Below are 18718 nucleotides of genomic sequence, written 5' to 3'. Positions count from 1 at the left end.
CTTGAGCTAGGCACTCCACCTCTGGGGCTGGCACATTGGGTCCAGAGCCACTCCTACCCCAGAGGGACATTGAAGATTGAGAAGTGTTTGGTGCGCCCCTCCCCAGGCCCAGGAATGCCAGCCCAAGGCTCATCCCCCCGACCCTCCACCCCAGAAAGTCCAGAGATTCCCTCCAGAACTGTCTTTCTTCCCCAAAATCCCCATAAAATGTCAGGACTTCAGAGCCCATGGCCCCTAGTTTACAGGTAGGGAAACTGAGGCTCTGAGACAAGATGGGATGGATTTGGCCACTGTCAGTTTGTGCCTGGGCCTCTGTCCCCTGAGAAAGCACTGAGCAGCATCTCCCAGGGTCTCAGGGTCTGCAAGAGGTCCATGGGCTTCCTCTGTCTTGTGCACACATTCTCAGCCCTGCCCTAGTGCCCAGGATATTGACCCCCTCAGCTAAAAGGCAAAGAGCAAAGGTCGTCAGCCTGGACAGGCCCATGCTAACACCACAGGCATAATATGGATGGGGGCGGAAGCCTCCTAGCCCAGCCCCTCTGGGTCCTGCTGGGAAGACGGAGGAGAGCTCAGTGTGGACAGAGAGCTGGCCACGGATTGGGTCCAACATGCCCATGACCCTGTTCCGTCCGGGCACAGCTCTGGCGCCCTTCAGGGTGAATGAGGTGAGAAGCCACAGATAACACCCCCAGAGAGCCCTGCCCCGGCCCTCCTGTTTCTCTGAAAATGGGTTCCCAGAATGGAGAGGGAGAGATTGAGGTGAGACCTTTGGTGCCTGGTGGACACCAGGGCCTCACAGTGGGACTCATCGCTCTATTCTCCTCCCCTGCTGAGGCCCCCACAGCCCCGCCCACCTCACCACCAGGGATGGGGGATGCTGACAGGGCAAGCTGGCCGGGCTTCTGAGAGGGGATCTCTGTGAGAAAGAAATACACGGAGGCAGGGTAGAAATGACTGTGTATTCCCTGGTTACAAAGCGGGGCTGTGGCAGTCACCAGTGCATCCAGTGGGTCAGCAGACCAGCAGGGCCTCATCGTCACTGGCCTCCAACGTTGGGGAGCAGGGGGCCTGGGGGCTCCTGCAGACACCCAGTGGCTCTGCTGGGTGGGAGCCTAGGGTGCTGCTGGCAGTGGGCGCTGGGGGGTGAGCATCTGGGGCCGAGCAGGGCTCCCAAGGCGTGTCCACAGGGGCTAGGCTATCCACCAGAGGGTCCCTGCAAGCCTTTCTGTCCTTGTCCACAGGCCTGCACTCTGGGTCTCGCAGGCCTGAGGCAGGCGGCACAGAGGGCCCCACCTCTGGCACATGGCCAGGAGCACTGGGGGGCATATCCCCAGCTGCCCCAGGGCTGCCTGTGTCTGTAAGGGGTGCCTGGGGGTCTGCGGCGGCCCCCGGTGCAGGCTGGAGGAGCCCATCACCCAGCACTGTCTGTGAGGTGCGGGTAGCGGTCAGCAGCGGGATTTGTCCACGTGGAGCCCGAGGCCGGTGAAAGAGCCGGTTCCAGAGGCGGCCGAGGCGGCGGCGGGAGGGCCCTCGGCGGGAGGCGTGCCGGCGCATTTGTCGTCGCATGGCCGTTCGAAGGTTCTGCAGCACAGAGGCCTGGAGGGTGGGGCAGCGGCTGAGGGGGCAGAGGTCAGCACGACCCCCAAAGGGCTCAAGACCCCAAGAGACCAACTTCTCCCCTGCATCTAGCGTGGTCCAGTCCCCGCCTCCCACCCTCACCCCTCCCCCACCCCGTCTCGACCTGCCCAGGCCTCACCTCCTGCCTCCGCTGACCCCTGGACCAGCCTGGCTACATGCTGTCCAACCTGCCCCTCGAGCTCCCTCTCAGGCATTCTCGGAGGTCCAGCCGGGACCCCGGGGCCTGTGGGGTCGCATGCTCTCTGGCGCTCACCTGGGATGCACTGTAGACGGGGAAGTCCTCCACAGGTGGGATGAGGCCCTGTGCTATGAGCTGCCCGTAGGATGGGGGTGCCTCCCGCCGCACAAACTCAGCCTCTAGGCGTGTCATCTGGGTCTCGAAGGCCCTGAAAGCAATGAGCAGAAGGGCAGCATGGCAGGGCTCGCCAGGACCCCACACTCCCTGCCTCCCGCAGCGCCCTATGTAGGTCCTTGGGCAGGCCATGGGGCCCCACCGCTCCCTCCAGGCATTCTAAGATGCCTGGACCCTCGTCTCCACAAGAGAAGTCCTGTGCGGGTGGCTCGAGCCCCAATTTACAAACCCACAGCTGTAGCGACAGTGAGCCCAAGGCCTCTCTCAGGGAACCGAAGAGACCAGGGCTCCGGGCCTGCGACCCCAGACGCCCTGCAGCAGGGCAGCGCCACCCGCCCACCTGTGCGCCGCCCGCCCACCTGTACTCCTGCGTGCGCAGTGAGTAGAGCTTAAAGGCGCAGCCCAGGGCGATGACGAGCAGCAGGCCGCAGACCAGGCTGCCGATGAGGGCGGCGGTGATGACCTTCCGGGGCACCGCGGCTAGGCAGCCGTGCTCGTCGCTGCCATCCTGGCAGTCCTCCTGGCCGTCACAGCGCCACGTCTCAAAGATGCACAGGTTGGTGCCACAGTGGAAGGTGCCGGGCTGGCAGGAGAAGCAGTTCTTCTCGTCGGCGCCATCTGGGCAGCTTTTCTGGTTGTTGCAGCGGTCGGCAGACGTGTAGCACAGGCCGCTGCCGCCCTCGCAGGGGTACTGGTCAGGTGGGCAGGCAGGGCAGCCCTGCTCATCTCGGCCGCTGGCGCAGTGCCACCAGCCGTCACAGCGCTGTGGCTCCGAGAAGCAGCCCTGCTCGCCCACGTCACTCACGTCAGCCTCGCTGCTGCTCCCACACGGCTGCTCCCACGGGAGGCAGTAGCCCTTCACCTGGTAGGTGGCGTTGAAGCCGTGGCCGGCGCTGCGGGCACGGGCATGGTAGGCCACAGTGAGGCGGCCCTGGGCGGCCTCGAGGCTCACGGGCCGGTGGTTGCTGCGGTAGGACAGAGTCTGCAGCAGGCGGTCCCCACGCTCGCCTAGGCCCTCGTACACCTGCACGTAGTCGTCATAGCCCAGCCGCAGCTCCAGCTGCAGCAGCACACGTCGCGGGTCCTGTGTGTCCACCAGCCATGTGCAGTGAAGGTCCGAGGGTCCGCGGGCTGCGCCAAACAGGTCTGGGGACGCGAAGGAGCCATAGAAGTTGCCCAGCCGCCGGCCGCACGCCAGGTCAGGGCAGCCGGCCTCGTCGGAGCCGTCGCCGCAGTCCTGCGTGCCATCGCAGCGGCGCTCTGCCGGCAGGCAGCGCGTGGACCGCGCCCCACTGCAAGGGAAGGTGCCCCCAGGGCACAGGCTCCCCGGCGGCTCGGAGGCAGGTGCTGAGCAGTTGCCCTCATCGGAGCCGTCGCCACACTCGTCCACGGTGTTGCACTGCCACGGGCCCGGCAGGCACTTGCCGTTGTCACAGCGGAACTCATCAGACTGGCAGGATGCCTGGCCCAGCTTCCCTGTGGGACGAAGAGCACGGGGGGAGGCAGTGAGGGGCAAGCAGAGCCTCCCCCAGCACGGGGCCTGGGACCAGGAGTGGGCAGGGTGGTCCCTATCCCAGGGGGCCTCTGCAGGGCCCAGGATATTACAGGGCCCCTGGCCACAATATGGCCACCTGACAGAGACTTCTGGAATGCCAGGGTGGGCTCAGTCCCTGATCTGAGATGGGGATAAGGGGTGAGCCCCCACTCTAGCCAAGTCTGTGAAGTGGGGTCGGTGACTTCAAGGGGCTCCAAGGCACCCTGAGGCAGCAACGTGAGCAGTCCTGGTCCCACCACTGATGGGGCTGCTGGGGGAGACTGTAGGGGGTGGGCCGGTGGGGGTTACTGCTCTGACCCCGGGAGCTCACATGGTGCCCCACAGCCCCTGCTGCCAGTGTCACCTCGGATGTATGAGAGACGGAAGCCCTGGGCCTGGCCAGAGCTGGAGGCGTCCGAATGGAAGAAGATCCAGACGTGGTCCCGGGCGGAGATGAAGGCAGGCGGGATGGCAGAGCCACAGAGCCGGAAGGCTTCCTGGCGGGGCGGGGCCGCTGGGCCCAGCATGAGCCAGTCCAGGGAGCACTGGTGGGACTCCTCCACATCAAAGTTGCGGAAGCTGCAGGGGTGGAGAGGACTGTAGGAAGGACCCACGCGGCTGAGGACCAGCAGGGAATGGTCAGGCCTGAGCTTACGGAAAGGATGGCTGGCCCCATCCCGCCCCTCCTCTCCTCTACTCCTAGCCTCCCAAGGGTCTAAGGGTGGGTCCGTGACAAGTGTAGACAGCATCCTTCACATCAGCTCCCTGCAGCTCTGGGAAGGCTTTGTCACCTCCCTTTCTACCCTTTCATCAACACGCGCACAGCATCCCCAACCCAAAGCCAAAGTCAGGAGCCCCACTGTGGGCAACTCCGCCCCTGACACTCCCTCCTGAGGGGGTAGCCCCGAGGGTCCAGGTCTCACCCCATGCCGGGTCTACTGGGACAGACCCTTCACAAACACAAAGGCCTGTGTACTGGGAGCAGGAGGACGTTCCCATGGGGCTGGCCTCGGCTAGGTAGGGCTAGGTGACAGTTTGTCACTTGGGGAAAAACACTGGCCCTGGACCCCCAGCCTGGGGGGTGAGCAGGCCACAGGACCTGGAGTCTGTGGAAGGTGGAGTCTTTGAAGAAAGGGTGCCTGGAGTCCACAGCCCTGTGGCCAAGGGGACGCAGGCGCAGACACCAGGACAGGCCCCGGCTGCCCATCGCATCCCATGCTTTGGAGCTTTGGAGTAACTGGCGGGCCTTCTGGGCACTGGCATTTAGGAAAGTGACTTCCCAGCCAAATACCTCCATAGCCACCCCAGGCCAGGGGTTCCATCATCTGGTCACCTCACCCCATTTCCTTCTGCACATCCTTGCAGCTCAGGTACCTGGGCTCTTGCCTGGTTCCCTCTCCTGCTGAGACTTCCCCGAGGCCCCTGGAGAAACCCTGCTCTGGGATCCATGCTAACCTGGCCTTAAACCACCCCTGCAGGACAGAGAAGATACTTTTGCCTCCTCAGAGACAGTTGGACCATGCCCACCAGCCCCCAGGGCTCCCTCCCTGACAGGCCCTGAGAGAGGCTCAGGGCAGGACCGGGCCCAGCTCCATGCACCCAGCCACAGAGGCCCAGAGACCCAGGGGGGAGCTGAGCAAACTCACATGCTCACACGTGCTCACATGCACTCATATGCTTATAGCTCACACATGTTCACATGTAGACTTACACATCATGCATTCACACATACATGTGTTCACACATGTGCCCTCTGAATTTGCTCAGGTATGTGATCATGCACGTACATACGCTCACACACACTCACTTGTCCTTTATAACTGCTCAGATGTGAATGCATGTATATACACAAGCACATATGTGCTCACACACATACACACTTACACATCTGCTCATGCATGTGCTCTCCACACATGTCCACACATGTGCTCCCATATATACATACTCGCACATCTACTCACACATGCACTCGTGTACATGCACCAGCACACATGTGCACTCACACATACACACTCGGCACACGCAGACCCGCACGGATTCCGCTGACACCCCCCAGAACCCACGTACCTGATGGTGATCATGTCCCCACGGTCGCCTTGGATGTACCAGCTGCAGTTGGTGCCCGGCGGGTAGTTGAGGGGCCAGGCCGGGCTGTAGATGACGCCACGCCGCTCCGTGTGCTGTTCCAGTTTCCCGCTGCAGGCAGCTGTCAAGAGAGGAGGCCGAAAAGTGCTGGCCTCGCCTTTGGGTAGGAAGCAGCGGGAAGGGGCACTTGAGCCCCACATGGATTGAACACAGACCTCCCAGGGCAAGGCCACAGCTCAAGACTTCACAAAAGTAGTGTGCATGACAGGGCCAAGGAGGACCCAGATGGACTTAGGGCAGCTATAGTCCCCAACCCCGTCCTGTGCACCAGATCCTAGGTCCTATCCTCCGCCCCTGGCAGAGCTGGGAGTGAGTCCACTAACAACACCCCTTGGCACCTAAAAGGTGCAGCCTCTTGGCCTTGGGACCTCAGTTCAGTGGAGAATTCTGTACCGCTAGGCCTGCTGGCCCTGCACAGGCCGTCCCGCTAGGGCTCCCTGCCTGCCCTCCCCAGGGCTTGACAAATACAGGCCTAAGCCCAGGAGGCGGGGAGCTTTGCTCACCCAGCACAGACTTACTGAGTACCTACTATGTGCCCAGCACAGTGCTAAGCATGCTAAGTAATACAGGAAAACATCCTGCTCTGCAGAACTCACAGGCTGTGGTGAAGGCAGGCCGACTTTATGCAGATGTCCTGAGTGGAATGAGGATAATAAAACAGGCCTGAAGGGAGGGCCTGATGTCCAGATGGGGCTAGAAATGCAGTCTGGACCTGACCATACTTCGTGCAAAATTGGGAATTTTTTTCCCCTGAGCGTAAGTTGGAAGCCACTAGAGGTAGCTGTCATAACCAGATGAGGAAACTGAGGCACAGAGAAGATAAGTCTCCAGCCCATGGCCACAAAGCCAGTAAGTGCCAGAGTCAGGATCCACCCGGTCCCCTGGCGGGCTCCGCTCTCACTGCCAGCCCCGAACCAACACACTTATAAAGTGTCGAGTGGATGCTGTCGGGGACCAGCACAGAGCATCACGCCAGGCAGTGTGCGTGAGGAGCCGCCATGCCAGCCCCGCGGGTTCGCTGTACCCACTTGGTCATACACGCCCTCTGCTTCCTAGCTGGAGGTGCAAAGCCTGCCTTGGTGTGGCCTGGCCCCCTGGAACCAGGCAAGGCCCTGCACTGAGCAGCCCCCACCCCCACAGCCCCTTCAACCCTCAACGCCCTGCTTCACCCCCTCCTCCCAACAGCCTGTGGCGACGGCAGGGCCCCATTACACAGACAGAAAACCCAAGGCTCAGGGAGACAAATGACCCTTTTCCTGTGCCGGTTAACATCACCTCCTCACTCTCCCACTGCCTGGCACCCTCCGCTGTTGCCCTAGAAACAGGAGCCTCTGCTGGCTGTCAATGGACTCTTCAGGACCCCAAACAGCACAACTGTACAAAGGAGAGTAAAAACTCTCCAGCCAGCTCTCATGTTCTTAGGACAAGGATAAAATTCATCATAGTGACACCAGTCCCCTCTTCTGTCTCACCTCCCTCCACAGCCTATCTTGGCCCCCACACCTCCTGTGGTCCCTCCTAGGGCAGGGAGACTTGTCCTGCAGGATCCTAACAAAACACCATCCCCATTTCTCTTTGCCCGTCAATTCCTATTGGCTTCTGATCTCAGCCAAGCGGCTCCGTCCCCAGGGGGCCTGTGCTGCCCCCATTGGGACTCCGGTCCTCCCCACCTGCCTCTCTTTCCTTCCCAGTCCTGGCTATAACAGCAACTTCCCTTTGGGCTGTGTTGGCTCTGGCTCCACAGTGTGTCCCCAGGATCCCACACAAGGCCTGACACACAGTAGGTGCTCAATAAATATGGATCAATGAGTGAACTGGCAGTCCAAGCGCCTACTTGGCATTTAGAAGCACGGGCTGTGGGGTGAAACCCCTTCCACTGGGGCATGCCATGACTGGGGGTCGGGTGATCCAACATTGTGACTAACAGGAAGCCAAAAACCCTCACCGACAGTTCACGAGAGATTCGAAGGTCTAGAAGAGAAACACCACCACTCGACACTAAAGCAAAGCTGACCACCCTCGGCTCACCACCAGAGCCTCAGCAGTCTCAGGGCAGGGAGGTACCAGCCAGGCCTCTCCACATGGCACTCACCTACGACCTGGGAGGCCAGCCTCCTGATGCATTTTGCTCACCAGCCTGGAGGGGAAGGACTACACAAACCAAATGGAGCCAGAGGCCGTTCCTCCTGACAGGTGAGGCCACCAGCTTTGTAGACGTCACTGAGAATCCTGGGTACTGGCCTGCAGACACCCTGGAAGGTGCGGGGTTATGCAAACCAGAAGAGGCTTCTCCAGAGGGCGGGAGGGAGGTCCGCAGGCAGGGAGGACCTAGGATATATCTTTTCCCCACATGGAGTCGCTGAAGTGTATGTTAAACCAAAGCCCCCAGCCTCTGAGAAAGGGGGCTCCATCAGTCAGGCCGGGAGCCAGCTCCCGTTCCCCCGAATCCTGTCCCCAGGACAGGGCCTGGGACAGAGCAGGGCCCAGTCGATACCTGCCCCAGCCAGGGACACGGTGCTCACAGAGTTAGTTTCTCACCCACATGGGCTGGGAAAGTCAAGCTCGCAGCAGGTGTCCTGCAGGCACCACCTACCACCTTTCTCTCTTCCGCCCCTGCCTTGGCCCGAATACTGCTCCCTCCAGAACTTATGTCTGGTGCTCTTTCTGGGGTCAGAAGGCCTGTCCCAGAAATTCCCACATCCAGAGCAGCAATGTCATTTGGTTACTGTTTGCTCTTCTCTGAAATGGGCCACAGCCACCTGCCAGGCCCATGAAGAGTGAATGTGGAACAGGAGAAAGGCAGGGTCAGTGCGAGGAGCTGGGAGCTCCTCAGGGCCCCTTGACTGGACGCCTCTTGGCCGTGGGTGCTTCCAGCTCAGACAACCAGCCCCAGGCCTCTGTGATAGCAGGCCTCACTCCCACACAACACACCACCCCTGGACCCACGCACAGGTGGGAGAATGGGGCTCGTGAATCCAGTCCTGGGGCCCACAGTGCCAGATACACCATTCCACCCTAGGCCTCAGCTTATCCGTCAGTAAAATGGAGTTAGTGGGCACTGCTTTTCTGAGGATGGTTGGGAAATTCAATGAAAGTGGCAGTCTCTACAGACATTCGTGTGATGGGGTGAGTGAGGCCACACCCCAAGGGAGGTGAGGGCTGTGACAGGGTGTGTGATGATGAGCTAGCAGTGAGGGGAGCTGTGAGAACTGTGTGTTTGGGACGATATTGATGCAGGGTAAAGGGTCTTGAGGGTATCCAGGGTGCAGTCAGAGAGGACCAGCTGAGCTTTAACAGGGGATGACCTGTGTTCACCTGGGCAGAAGATTGCCTCGGCCCACGGGCTAAGGTGGTCTGGTCAAGTGGGCAAGGGATGACTGCGCACTTTTAGACCAGTGAGCATCTTCACTTCCTGCTCTAAAGAGTCATCGAGTACTCCTGAGAGGGCATGAGCTGAATGCAAAACAATTTGCAGATCCGGTTTCTAGAGGCAATCAATACTCCAGACAACCCGCCTGGTGTCAGCGGATGACAGGGGACTGATAGCCCCACCGCAGGCACTCGGGGAAGCTGCCAGAACAGATCTCCCCAGACTACCCCTGGGGTCACAGTGGCTGCGTGGAGGAGCCCAGAGTCCAAGGTATGGGAGGTATTAGTCAGCGCCTGACAACCTGGGGCGAGACAGGGGCTGAGGGGCAAAAACCCGTGAGGTCCCCAGGGCCAGGAAATAGTTGTGATTCAGCCTCCTCACAGAAGGAGTCACAGGGGAAACCCAGAAAATGCAGGATTGTGGGGCCTCGGGCCTGGAGGTAGTGGGACACCTCAGGCAGCCAGAGGCTGTCTCTGCAATGCTAGAGGGGTTGGAACTAGACTCTGAAAGAGCTAGGGCCCAGACCGCCACCTGTGGACACAGACACTGTACTTGCAGCTCACGACATTGGGGGCTCCAGGCACAGGCATCATGATGTGAACTTCAGCCCCTGGAGTTGAGCCACATGGACCCTGCTGGGGCCTGAGGTCTCGATAGGTAAGAACAACCAAACACGTGGACTAGGGTAGCTGTCTTTATCTCCTGGCTCTATGAGTGAACCTTGTCCCTGGAGCACGAGTCTTCTAAACCTGGGGCACATGCATGTGGCAGACTTGTTTGGGGTGACATGCCCGCCCACCACACCAGCAGAGGGGCTGGCCTGGGACTCACATTCGTAAGACCTGCCACCTCCTTCCTCTCCTTCACAGCCAGTCAGTCTTCTCTCAGAAACTGTATGGAGAGACTGGCAGCTAACTGTGGGGACCAGGATGCCAGGCAGGGCTGGGGCTGGCTCAGTGATGAGCAAGGCGGGGCCCTAGACCAACGGAGTCAGCAGAGGAGTCCAGGCTGCAGGGAGCCAGAGCTGGTGGGCAAGGAGAATCGGGAGGGAAACTGAGGCCACATCTGAGACACGGGCCTGCAAGACCAGCTGCTGTGGACCCTGGGCCTCCCCATCCCGGTGACCTTGGCTAGCAGAGATTCTGTTCCCTGAGCCGGCCTACAAGCTGGGCTCTGAGCAGAACTAGAAATCCCGGGTACCTCCTGCCCCTCCATGCAGCACAGCAGACAGCAAACAAATCAGCAAACAAGTCCCCCAAGACTAGGGACCACACATTCTCCCTGCCTCCTGAGGTCCTCCTTGGTATGGTCTCCTGGTAGCACCAAGGGCCATGAGGCCCTGGACTTATGCATTTGCCAACCCCTGGCAGTCCCTTCAGCAAAGAGCAAATGCCTCTGATGGCCCAGGCCACCCCTCCCGCTCTTGACAATCTTTGCTGCACTCGGTACTAGGCCCAAGTTCGAAGATGGCCAGTGGATGCACAGACCCACTCTGACAGGCAAGAGGCAGGGACAGAATTCCAACTGTGTTTTCTTAAATTCCATATGCCTATTTGACATCCGCTAATCACAGGGCCAAACTATGAGCCAAAGTGTTTCCAGCATGCCAACTTGCTTAGAATGCGCCTTTCCCCAGGTTGGCTGATCCAAGGCTGAGCCCCAATTCACCTTCTTGCCTACCTCACGCACCAAGCCAACACTTCCCCTGCCCTAGGTCATCCCAGGGCCAAAGGTATTCAACCTAGCCAATCCCGAACTGTTTCCCTTGCCCTGCCTTGCCTTTCCCACAGAAACTCCAGTTGAGGCTCTGGCCCAGGCCTGACCAAGCTAGTAATTGCCCCCTCGAGACCTCTAAGTAGCAAATTCTTCTGTCAGTGGCATTGGCCTCCCCGTGTCATCACTCAGGCATTTCAAGTTTTAAAACAGGTAAACATCTCATGGCATCTCATGGCCCTTTGGGAACCCTACGACCTACATTGTACCAGGCCTGCGATAGTTTACTAGTGGTATTAAGCCACCATGTGTCAACACCATGTGCTTAGGGCCTTGCCTCATTTACACATTCAACCCTAATAAAGTAGGTCCTGTTATTGCACCCCTCTTATGGAGAGGAACCTGAGACTCAGAGGTTTAAGCTTGCCCAAGGCCAAACAGCTCCTATGGGATTAACAAGGACTGACCTCAGGGGGAGAGTCAGGACCCTGAGGCCTGTGCTCAGACATCACTAAACCAGAAGACAGGAAGAACAGAGGAAGGAGAGAAGCATCTCACTCACCTAAAGCAGGAACTGCACTGCTGAGCCGGCCGCTGAGAACGATGTTCACTGTGGGAAACACAAAGAATGTCCAGTGGAGGGCAGTAGCTCTTGTGACCCAGGCACCTGCCTGGAGCCAGCAGCAGCCCTTGTGCGGGCACAAAACAACATGGCCTGAACTCAAGGCCGTTTCTCTTCCTCTCACAGGACAAAGCCCAGAGTGCTGCCACGGAAACTCCTGCTTCCAGCCTGGGCCCGCCAGGACCTCAGAGGGTCCCAGAACCCAGCGGAAGAGAGCAGTGTGTAAGCCTGGCTGCCCCAGACCACTCCTACTGCTCCCCACACCTGGGAATTTATTCACTTGGGAGGGGGTGTGTTTCTGTCTCTCGATGGGCTTGGGAATCTTGGTCCTGGACCACCGTCACAGAGGCACTGGCTGTCCACCATGAAGAGCTGCCTCCCTTTAAGGGGCATTACTGGACACCTTATCCACTGGCAGTCAGGGAGGGAGGGAGACAGTTCTGATTACCCCATTTTACAAGGATGCACAGTTAGCAGAGTTCAAGGCTGTCTTCACTGTGCTATGCTGACCTTGAGAACGGAGGCAAAGAACTCTCCTGCCACCCATCCTCTCAAGTACCTATCTCCCTTTGCTTTCACTTGTACTTCTTTCCAGCAGGGGGACCAGGAGGAGGATACAGACAAACCCAACATGGGGAGCGGGGATCAGGGTGGCCCCTCCCCCCAACACCAAGTGTGCCAAGGAAGGCGGAGGGCATCTCTATGGGGGCTACCCCCCACCTGGTGAGCAAGCGGGGGCAGCTGTCCCCTCTCAGAATACCCAGGCTCCCAGCGACATCTGAGCAGGAAGGGCCAAAGGGCTGGTCCCTCTGTCCTGTTCACCCAAGAAGCCCACCCAGCAGCTGAGTCCAGAGCACGTGACCAGCACCAGACTGAGGAATGAGCACTCTGGGGGGTCACAGCCCTCATCCAGACCAGCTCACAAAAGGGAGGCAGGAGCCTTCCACCCGAGACACAGCTTAAAATCTTCAGGTTTCTTTTATACTTTGTCATTTCAGTGGCTTCAGCAAACCTGAAGGGTTACAGTGCCTTCCTAGGTGACACCACAGGGCGGCCCCTAATGACCTCAGGCTCAGATAATGGTCTCCCTCATTTATCATGGTAAATAAAAGAGCCATGTGCTTTTAGGATTTAACTCCTTCCTTCTCTCCCTCACACGGAGCCCTGGAAGGGTGGACAGAAAGACTTCTGGGTTGGACACGAGCCCTCCCCACCCAGGTGCCAGGCCTGGACAGGCCCCTCGGTCCTCCCTGAACACACCACTCTGGGCTAAACAGGCCAGCTCCAGGGTCTGAGAAGGGAGTATTCTCCAAGCTCTGTCCTGCCCGGCATCCTAAGTCCCATCTCCATCCAGCACCCGCCCCTACCCCAACTCCGGCAGGAAACAACTTCTTCAGGGGACAGCCGGCCTCGCCTTTGTCCGCAGCTCTGGAGGTCCCCATCGCCAGTCGCCACCAGGCCCAGCGCGGGCGGCCCAGGCCGGGAGAAAAGCCGCTGCCTACGCACCCAGGCGCCTGCACACACGCGCCGCCCAGCGCACGGCTCACGCGCGCTCGCAGCTGCTATTCCCAGGGGCGGGAGCGGGGGCTCCGCGGCCGGAGTCGCCCACCCAGGCCTAAGACCACAACAGGCCCGAGCTCTCGCGGTGCCGGCTCCGGAAGCCCGGGCCGCAAACCCGAGGCGGGGCGGGCGGGTCCGGCCCCGGCGCGGCGCGGGGCTGCGCGGCCCACTCACCCAGGCAGACGACAGCCAGCTGCGCCCGGGCGCCCGGCGCCCCTTCCGGCCCCGCGGCCGCCCGCTGCTCCATGCCGGGGTCGGCCGCCTTCGGGCGCCGCCTCTTGCCCCCCGGCTCCCGCTCCAGCTCGGGCTCCGGCTCCCGCGGCGGCTGCGGGCCTGGTGCGGGCGGCGGCTCGGGTGGTGTCTTTGTGAGGCGGCGGTGCAGGCCCGCAGCACGCGGGGCCACATCGGCCGCGGCGTCACGGGCCCCGCGGGGGCTCGGCGGCGGCCGCCAGGGAAGACCCCTGCCCGCCGCTGTCCCAGCGCCCCGGGCGCCCCGCCGCGACCGGCCACTGCCCCAGGGCCCCCGGCGAGCCCATGCCCCACGCCGTGCCGCGCCGCCCGCCCTGGCCCAGCGCCCCCGGGCCGCCCCGCGCTGCGCCCAGCCCGCCCGGCCGGTGCCGCCGGTGGCGTGTCCGTGGGTATGTGGATCCGCCCGCCCGCCCGGCCCCTCGCGCGCCCCGAGCCTGGAGGCCGCGCCGCGCCTGCCACGTGACGCGCCCGCGGAGCCGCAGTGGCGCTGACAGGGCGGGAGGCGGCGGCTGGGGCGGGCCGGGGGCGCGCGCCCCGCCTTGGGTGCTGGACAGCTCCGCGCCGGCGGCTTGGTCCAGTCCGTGCCCTCCGGTCTTGAGCCTGGCATTCAAAGCTGGCCTTTGCCCAGGGCCCCAGTCGAGCGGTCTCCTGGCCTCCTTTGGGACCTCGGAGCTGGTCCCTCCCCGGAGCCTTACTGCGCAGGGAAGGGAGGACTGGTAGAAATTGGCAGAGAAAGGGGCTACTCAGGGCTGTTTAAGAAACCTGAGGGCAGGACAGCACGTGGCGGCTAAAGCCTTTTTTCCGCGTGAGGTTCCTGCCCCTCGGACCTTACTCCCTGGATTGCCACAGCCCAAAGATCCATATCACATCCCTGAGATGAATCCCCCTGTGCAGAGCAACCCCTGTGAGGGGATATTGGTGCCACTCTAAGAAGCTTCCGGAAATGCACCCCACCCAGGGACCCCTGAGCCCAACCAGTCATCCCTACAGGCGCTGGGAAATGGAGAGGAGGCCTGCTTTTCTGACTTGGGGCCTGCCACCTGGCAGAGCAGTCAACAAAGGGGCTGGGCCCAGAAGAGGCAGACACTGGAGAGACACCAGAAAGGACTGAGGGAGCCATTTAGACTCAAGCGCGGTCAGCCTTTCTTCCTTGAAACTGATGTGAAACCAGAGGCCCCAAAGGTTCCTTGGCACGGAGGCTTGGTATGGCCTGCCCAGCCTCAGTGGAGGCTCAGGACCCCTCTACAACCCCTCCCCCCCTCCCCACCCACCTTTGATAAGCGTTTAAGAGATAAAGTAGAGAGGAGCTGGTGTTATATTACTAAAAGTTGAAGACAGAGTAACTCACTAATTCACTTGCACTATGCAGGTTAACTGGATTTTAATTTTAAAAGTTTGTGAAAAATCGCTTTTAGTTTTTCCTTTGGTTATTTTTCCAAAGCAGACTTGTCTTAGGAGATGTATTAAAGGATTTAAGATGATAACATGATAAACAACTCATTCATAGTAAATAGCACTAGCCCGCCATGATTTAGTTTAGAATTTTCTCATACTACTGTCTGTTAAGACGTTCGTGCATGGCAAAATGTTCAAGCAAAGCAGGGGCACCGGCAGGGAGGGTCTGCATCGTTTCCACTCCAGTCTATGCTTTCTACTTCAATCTACATTATGCAAGTTACATAAGGAATCCAGGGTTGAAACTAATGCCTGAGGAGTCCTATTAAGAGCCTGTGAGCCCTCATATACATATACACTTATCAAAATATTTTTCCATATTTTGAACCAAGTGGAAAAGGTTAATAAAAGCTCAATAATCACAAAACATGAATACAATAGTTGCCCAATCTGTGCATACCCAATTGTCAGCCCTCACAAAGCCACAGGGCAGGGGACAGCCTAGCTATCTGGGAACTCCCGGCTCATTGGAAACAACTTCCCATCGCACAACAGTGCAAGGTCATAAAACAAACAACCACCTATCTTTATATAAACGCAATAATTTGTTCATCATGAATTTTTTGCATTTATTTTTTTAAAAAATATGATTCGTCTTTCCCACAGTCACATATCCTTGGGTCTGTGGGTCCTCCTGTCTGGCTTGTTCTTGGTCACAAACTTAGACCCTGTCCTTACGGAACTGACTGACACCCCATTTCCAGTTTAGTCGCGCAGTGGTCTAGTGCCCTCTAGAGGCTACTGCCCAGGCAGGGGTTTCTCTGGGGGTCCCTCGTGTAGGCCTGGCCCTGTCCTCTCCCTCAGTCTCACCACTTCTGTCACATTTCCTGGCATCCCAGTCTCTGCTGCAGGATTCAACATCCTGGCTGCAGCCCCTCCGCCTCTGCAACTTTTTAACAAACATCCCGTATCAACTTGATCTGTATCCAGAAGGTTTCGGTCCCATACAACCCATAATCTTCCAACTTGTGGAGAATTTAGTACCGGAAAGAGGGTGCTGTGAGTAGTAGATCCTGAGAACGTGTAGACCATTTGGGGAAGAAGAGAGAGCGACAGGACGGAGAAACCCAGGCAGGGGGTCAGGGTCCTCGTGGTGGGAAGCTGGCCTTCCTAATTAGGAAGAAGGTAAGATGCTGTCACTCTTGTGTGTCTCATGAGATGTGAACTGTGGCCCATGAGGCCTTCTGCAATCTCTTCCAGGAGTGAGAAGAAGAGAGCGAGCAGAGGGGAGAGTGAGGGGGCACAGAGGTGTCCTACATAAATCTATTCAGAACAACAGTGTCACTGACATTGCCCACTCACTGGACGGATACCCTCAGGCCACCATAGGACATGGAGGAAGCCACTGCCACTGGAGAATCTCCTATCCGCCTCCATCTTTCACCTGCATGCAGATGCAAACTTAAGTCCATTCTTATCCAACCAGTTGCTGGATACTACATAGAGAATGCTGAGTTGGATGGTAATTATCTTTCTTGATTTCAAATAGTCAGAATTTATCTGAGGACAGAAGACCAAAAGTGGCTTTGGCAAGTAAAACTGAAACAAAATCCTACAACTACCTGGCCTAGGTTTAGCTCAGGTGCCATCCAGGTTGGCAAACCCTTCATCATCCCAACTGTATTCTAGTCCTGACACCTCTTACTCCATTGTACCCAGCTCACTTCACGGCCACACCACTTACTGAGTCAATACCCAGCCACCATCCATCACTAAGTCCAGATAGCTAGTTCCCACATGTATCTCCATCTGCCCACTTCTCTCCATAACCATGGCCACCTCCCTGGTCCCAGCCACCAACTCCTCTTTCAGACCTCCGCAGAAGCCTCCTATGTGGTCCCCTCCCAATGAACAGCTCACATTTTTAACATGCAAAGTGGATCATGCCGCCTGCTGAAAGCTCCAGAACAGACTTCAACATCTGTTGAAGCTTCATGATCCTGTAGGACTAGCCCTGCCTACCATGCTCTCCAAGTCCCCTCTCTCCACCCAAGTCTTCCTGGCCTCAAAACGTTTCTATTCTTCCCAGAGCTAATTTCTACCCTTTCTCTGCTCTGCCAGGAGAATAACCAAGAGGCAGAGCAGAATGCATTTGGAGAGCTGTCCTCAGCCCTATGAGCAGCCCCTCCAGCATGTGGCTGTACTGACTGACCCCCAGGTTCTAGTGTCCCCTTGGAGAGAAACATTACAAGCACACAAGGCCAGCTACTCACTCAAGCCAGTGGTAAGAGATAGCTCTGTCTGCATTAGTGAGCTAGATTCTCCTTGGACAGAAGCTGCCCTTGGATGCTTTATAAGATTCCTTCTTGGGATCCCAGCAGAGAAGTCTCACAGGACAGAATCTTCTAAAAGGCTATTTTGCTCTCATATACATTAAAATTCCTGTTTCTCAAACAATGCTATAAAATCTCAGCCATGTAGGTATAAACTAACATGAAAATGTGTGACTATGGGATTTCGAATAGCGATTCATATTGTGCAACTTTGAAACAGAATGGTGGGAGGACAAGAAAGGAGGTAAGAAGAGATAAAAAGAGCTTTAGAGAAAGGGAGTTAAGGTTTCTTTGAATTAAAAATACTGGAAATATCAAAACTACAATGAAATACCACTTTACATCCATTAGGATGGCTATTTAAAAGGATGGAAGGAAAGAAGAAAGGAAGAAAGAAAAGAAGAAAGGAAGAAAAGAAGACAGAAAAATGAAAGAAAGAAAGAAAGAAAGAAAGAAAGAAAGAAAGAAAGAAAGAAAGAAAGAGAAAGAGAGAGAAAGAAACAAGCAAAGAAAGAAAGAACAAGAGAAGAAGGAAGAAGATGAAGGAAGGAAGTAATAAGGCCCTGAATTCAAGCCGTACTTCTTCTGGAAGGATGCGTTGAGGTTGGAGGTGAGGGAGGGAGGCGCAATTGGGGAGTTATTGATTAGCAGGTACAGAGTTTCAGTCTGGGAAAACGAAGGAGTTCTGGAGATGGATAGTGGTGATGGTTGCACTGCAATGTGAATGTGCTTAATGCCACTGAACTACACACTTAAAAAAATGGTTAAAATGGTAAATCTTGTGTCATATGTATTTTACCACAATACAAATTAACTGGCAAAATTCAGAATCGTCACATTTCCATCTGAGCTCTGTGGGGCGAGCCACCCCTCCGGCTCGCCGCTTCGGGTTTAGTGTGGCTTCGTAGTGTCCCTGCCCTCCTAGAGCCTTGGTCTGCTGGGGTTGGGAGCGGGAGAAAAGGGAAGGAAGGGGTGGGGGCGAGGCAAGGCCCACAGCTCAGACCCTGCTTCCCCCTGAGAGGCCCAGGCCCAGGCCCTCCGCCCACTGCCACCGTCCGGCGATCCTGCCCTGTCGCCTCTGCAGGCACGTCTGCGGTGATGAGCCCGGTGTGGCCAAGCACATCTACGCACAGACACGCTTCAAGCCATTGCCGATTTTCACAGCTTTAATACACCAATGCCAGCAAAATCATTTCACCTTCAATATGGAGCAGGAATTTTAAAATTATAGGCCTGGAACAATGATAGTAAGTATGTCGTAAAAGCACCATTAAAAAAAAAAAAAGGCTTTATTGCAATATAAATATTAGCACCCCTTGGTTTATATAACCCTCTCCACAGTAATTTTGAGTGATGAGCGCAGCTCCAACTTTCCATCCAAAAGCTCCCCTTGGCCTTCCTGAAGGCCTCAGAAATGCCCTGAAACAATAACCATTTGTATATTGATTTGAGAGAGTCAATCCAATTCAGCCCACCTCACTAAATTATTAATGGAGCAAAACAAACCAGTCAGAGGCCCGAGGTGGGTCATCAGATAGGATTTGTTCCTTAACCTTGTTGCTGCCACAGGAATCAAGGCGGCACGTGGAGAGGACCTGAATCCGGAGGCACACGTGCAGAACTGGGAACCCCGAGGCTGGAGGCATGGGTTAGAAAAGCTTTTGGGACGAGCCCTCACGTCCCTAGGAGCACGTGTGGGAGATGAAAGCAGCCTGTGGAGGTGGCCTCTAGTGAGGCCGCCCGTCCCTGCCAGAGCTCCTAGGACTTCCCGGGGGACACAGAGTGGGGCAGTGAGCTGCTACCCACT

General features: G+C 57.6%; 1 protein-coding gene across 5 annotated transcripts; it reads right to left on the bottom strand.

Annotated features, from left to right (window-relative positions):
* Nucleotides 1-940: 940 nt before the first annotated feature.
* Nucleotides 941-13564, bottom strand: LRP3 (LDL receptor related protein 3). Of its 5 annotated transcripts, none has more exons than XM_036231572.1 (7): nt 13109-13537; nt 11315-11362; nt 5592-5766; nt 3889-4103; nt 2350-3466; nt 1892-2024; nt 941-1596 (listed from the first exon to the last, which is right to left on the bottom strand). In XM_036231572.1, the coding sequence occupies exons 1-7, from the start codon at nt 13179-13181 to the stop codon at nt 1012-1014; spliced, it is 2346 nt and encodes a 781-aa protein (XP_036087465.1). In that variant the 5' UTR covers nt 13182-13537; the 3' UTR covers nt 941-1011. The 5 variants fall into 5 exon arrangements, with proteins under 5 accessions (XP_036087465.1, XP_015988745.2, XP_015988746.2 ...); XM_016133259.2 differs by having other exon boundaries at nt 5592-5730; nt 13109-13527; XM_016133260.2 differs by lacking the exon at nt 13109-13537 and adding an exon at nt 12742-13072.
* Nucleotides 13565-18718: the final 5154 nt, after the last annotated feature.

This window comes from Rousettus aegyptiacus, unplaced genomic scaffold (assembly GCF_014176215.1).
Source record: "Rousettus aegyptiacus isolate mRouAeg1 unplaced genomic scaffold, mRouAeg1.p scaffold_m13_p_14, whole genome shotgun sequence".
Lineage (NCBI taxonomy): Eukaryota > Metazoa > Chordata > Mammalia > Chiroptera > Pteropodidae > Rousettus > Rousettus aegyptiacus.
This window is presented reverse-complemented; position numbering and strand designations above follow the sequence as displayed.

Bases quoted from the DNA above. Each gene is read 5' to 3' on its own strand.
- LRP3 (XM_036231572.1), bottom strand. From the start codon at position 13,181: ATGGAGCAGCGGGCGGCCGCGGGGCCGGAAGGGGCGCCGGGCGCCCGG. The intron at 3,467-3,888 runs GTGACACTGGCA...TTCGTCCCACAG, and splicing joins CCGTCTCTCATACATCCGAG to GGAAGCTGGGCCAGGCATCC. The intron at 2,025-2,349 runs GTGGGCGGGCGG...CATTGCTTTCAG, and splicing joins CTGCGCACGCAGGAGTACAG to GGCCTTCGAGACCCAGATGA.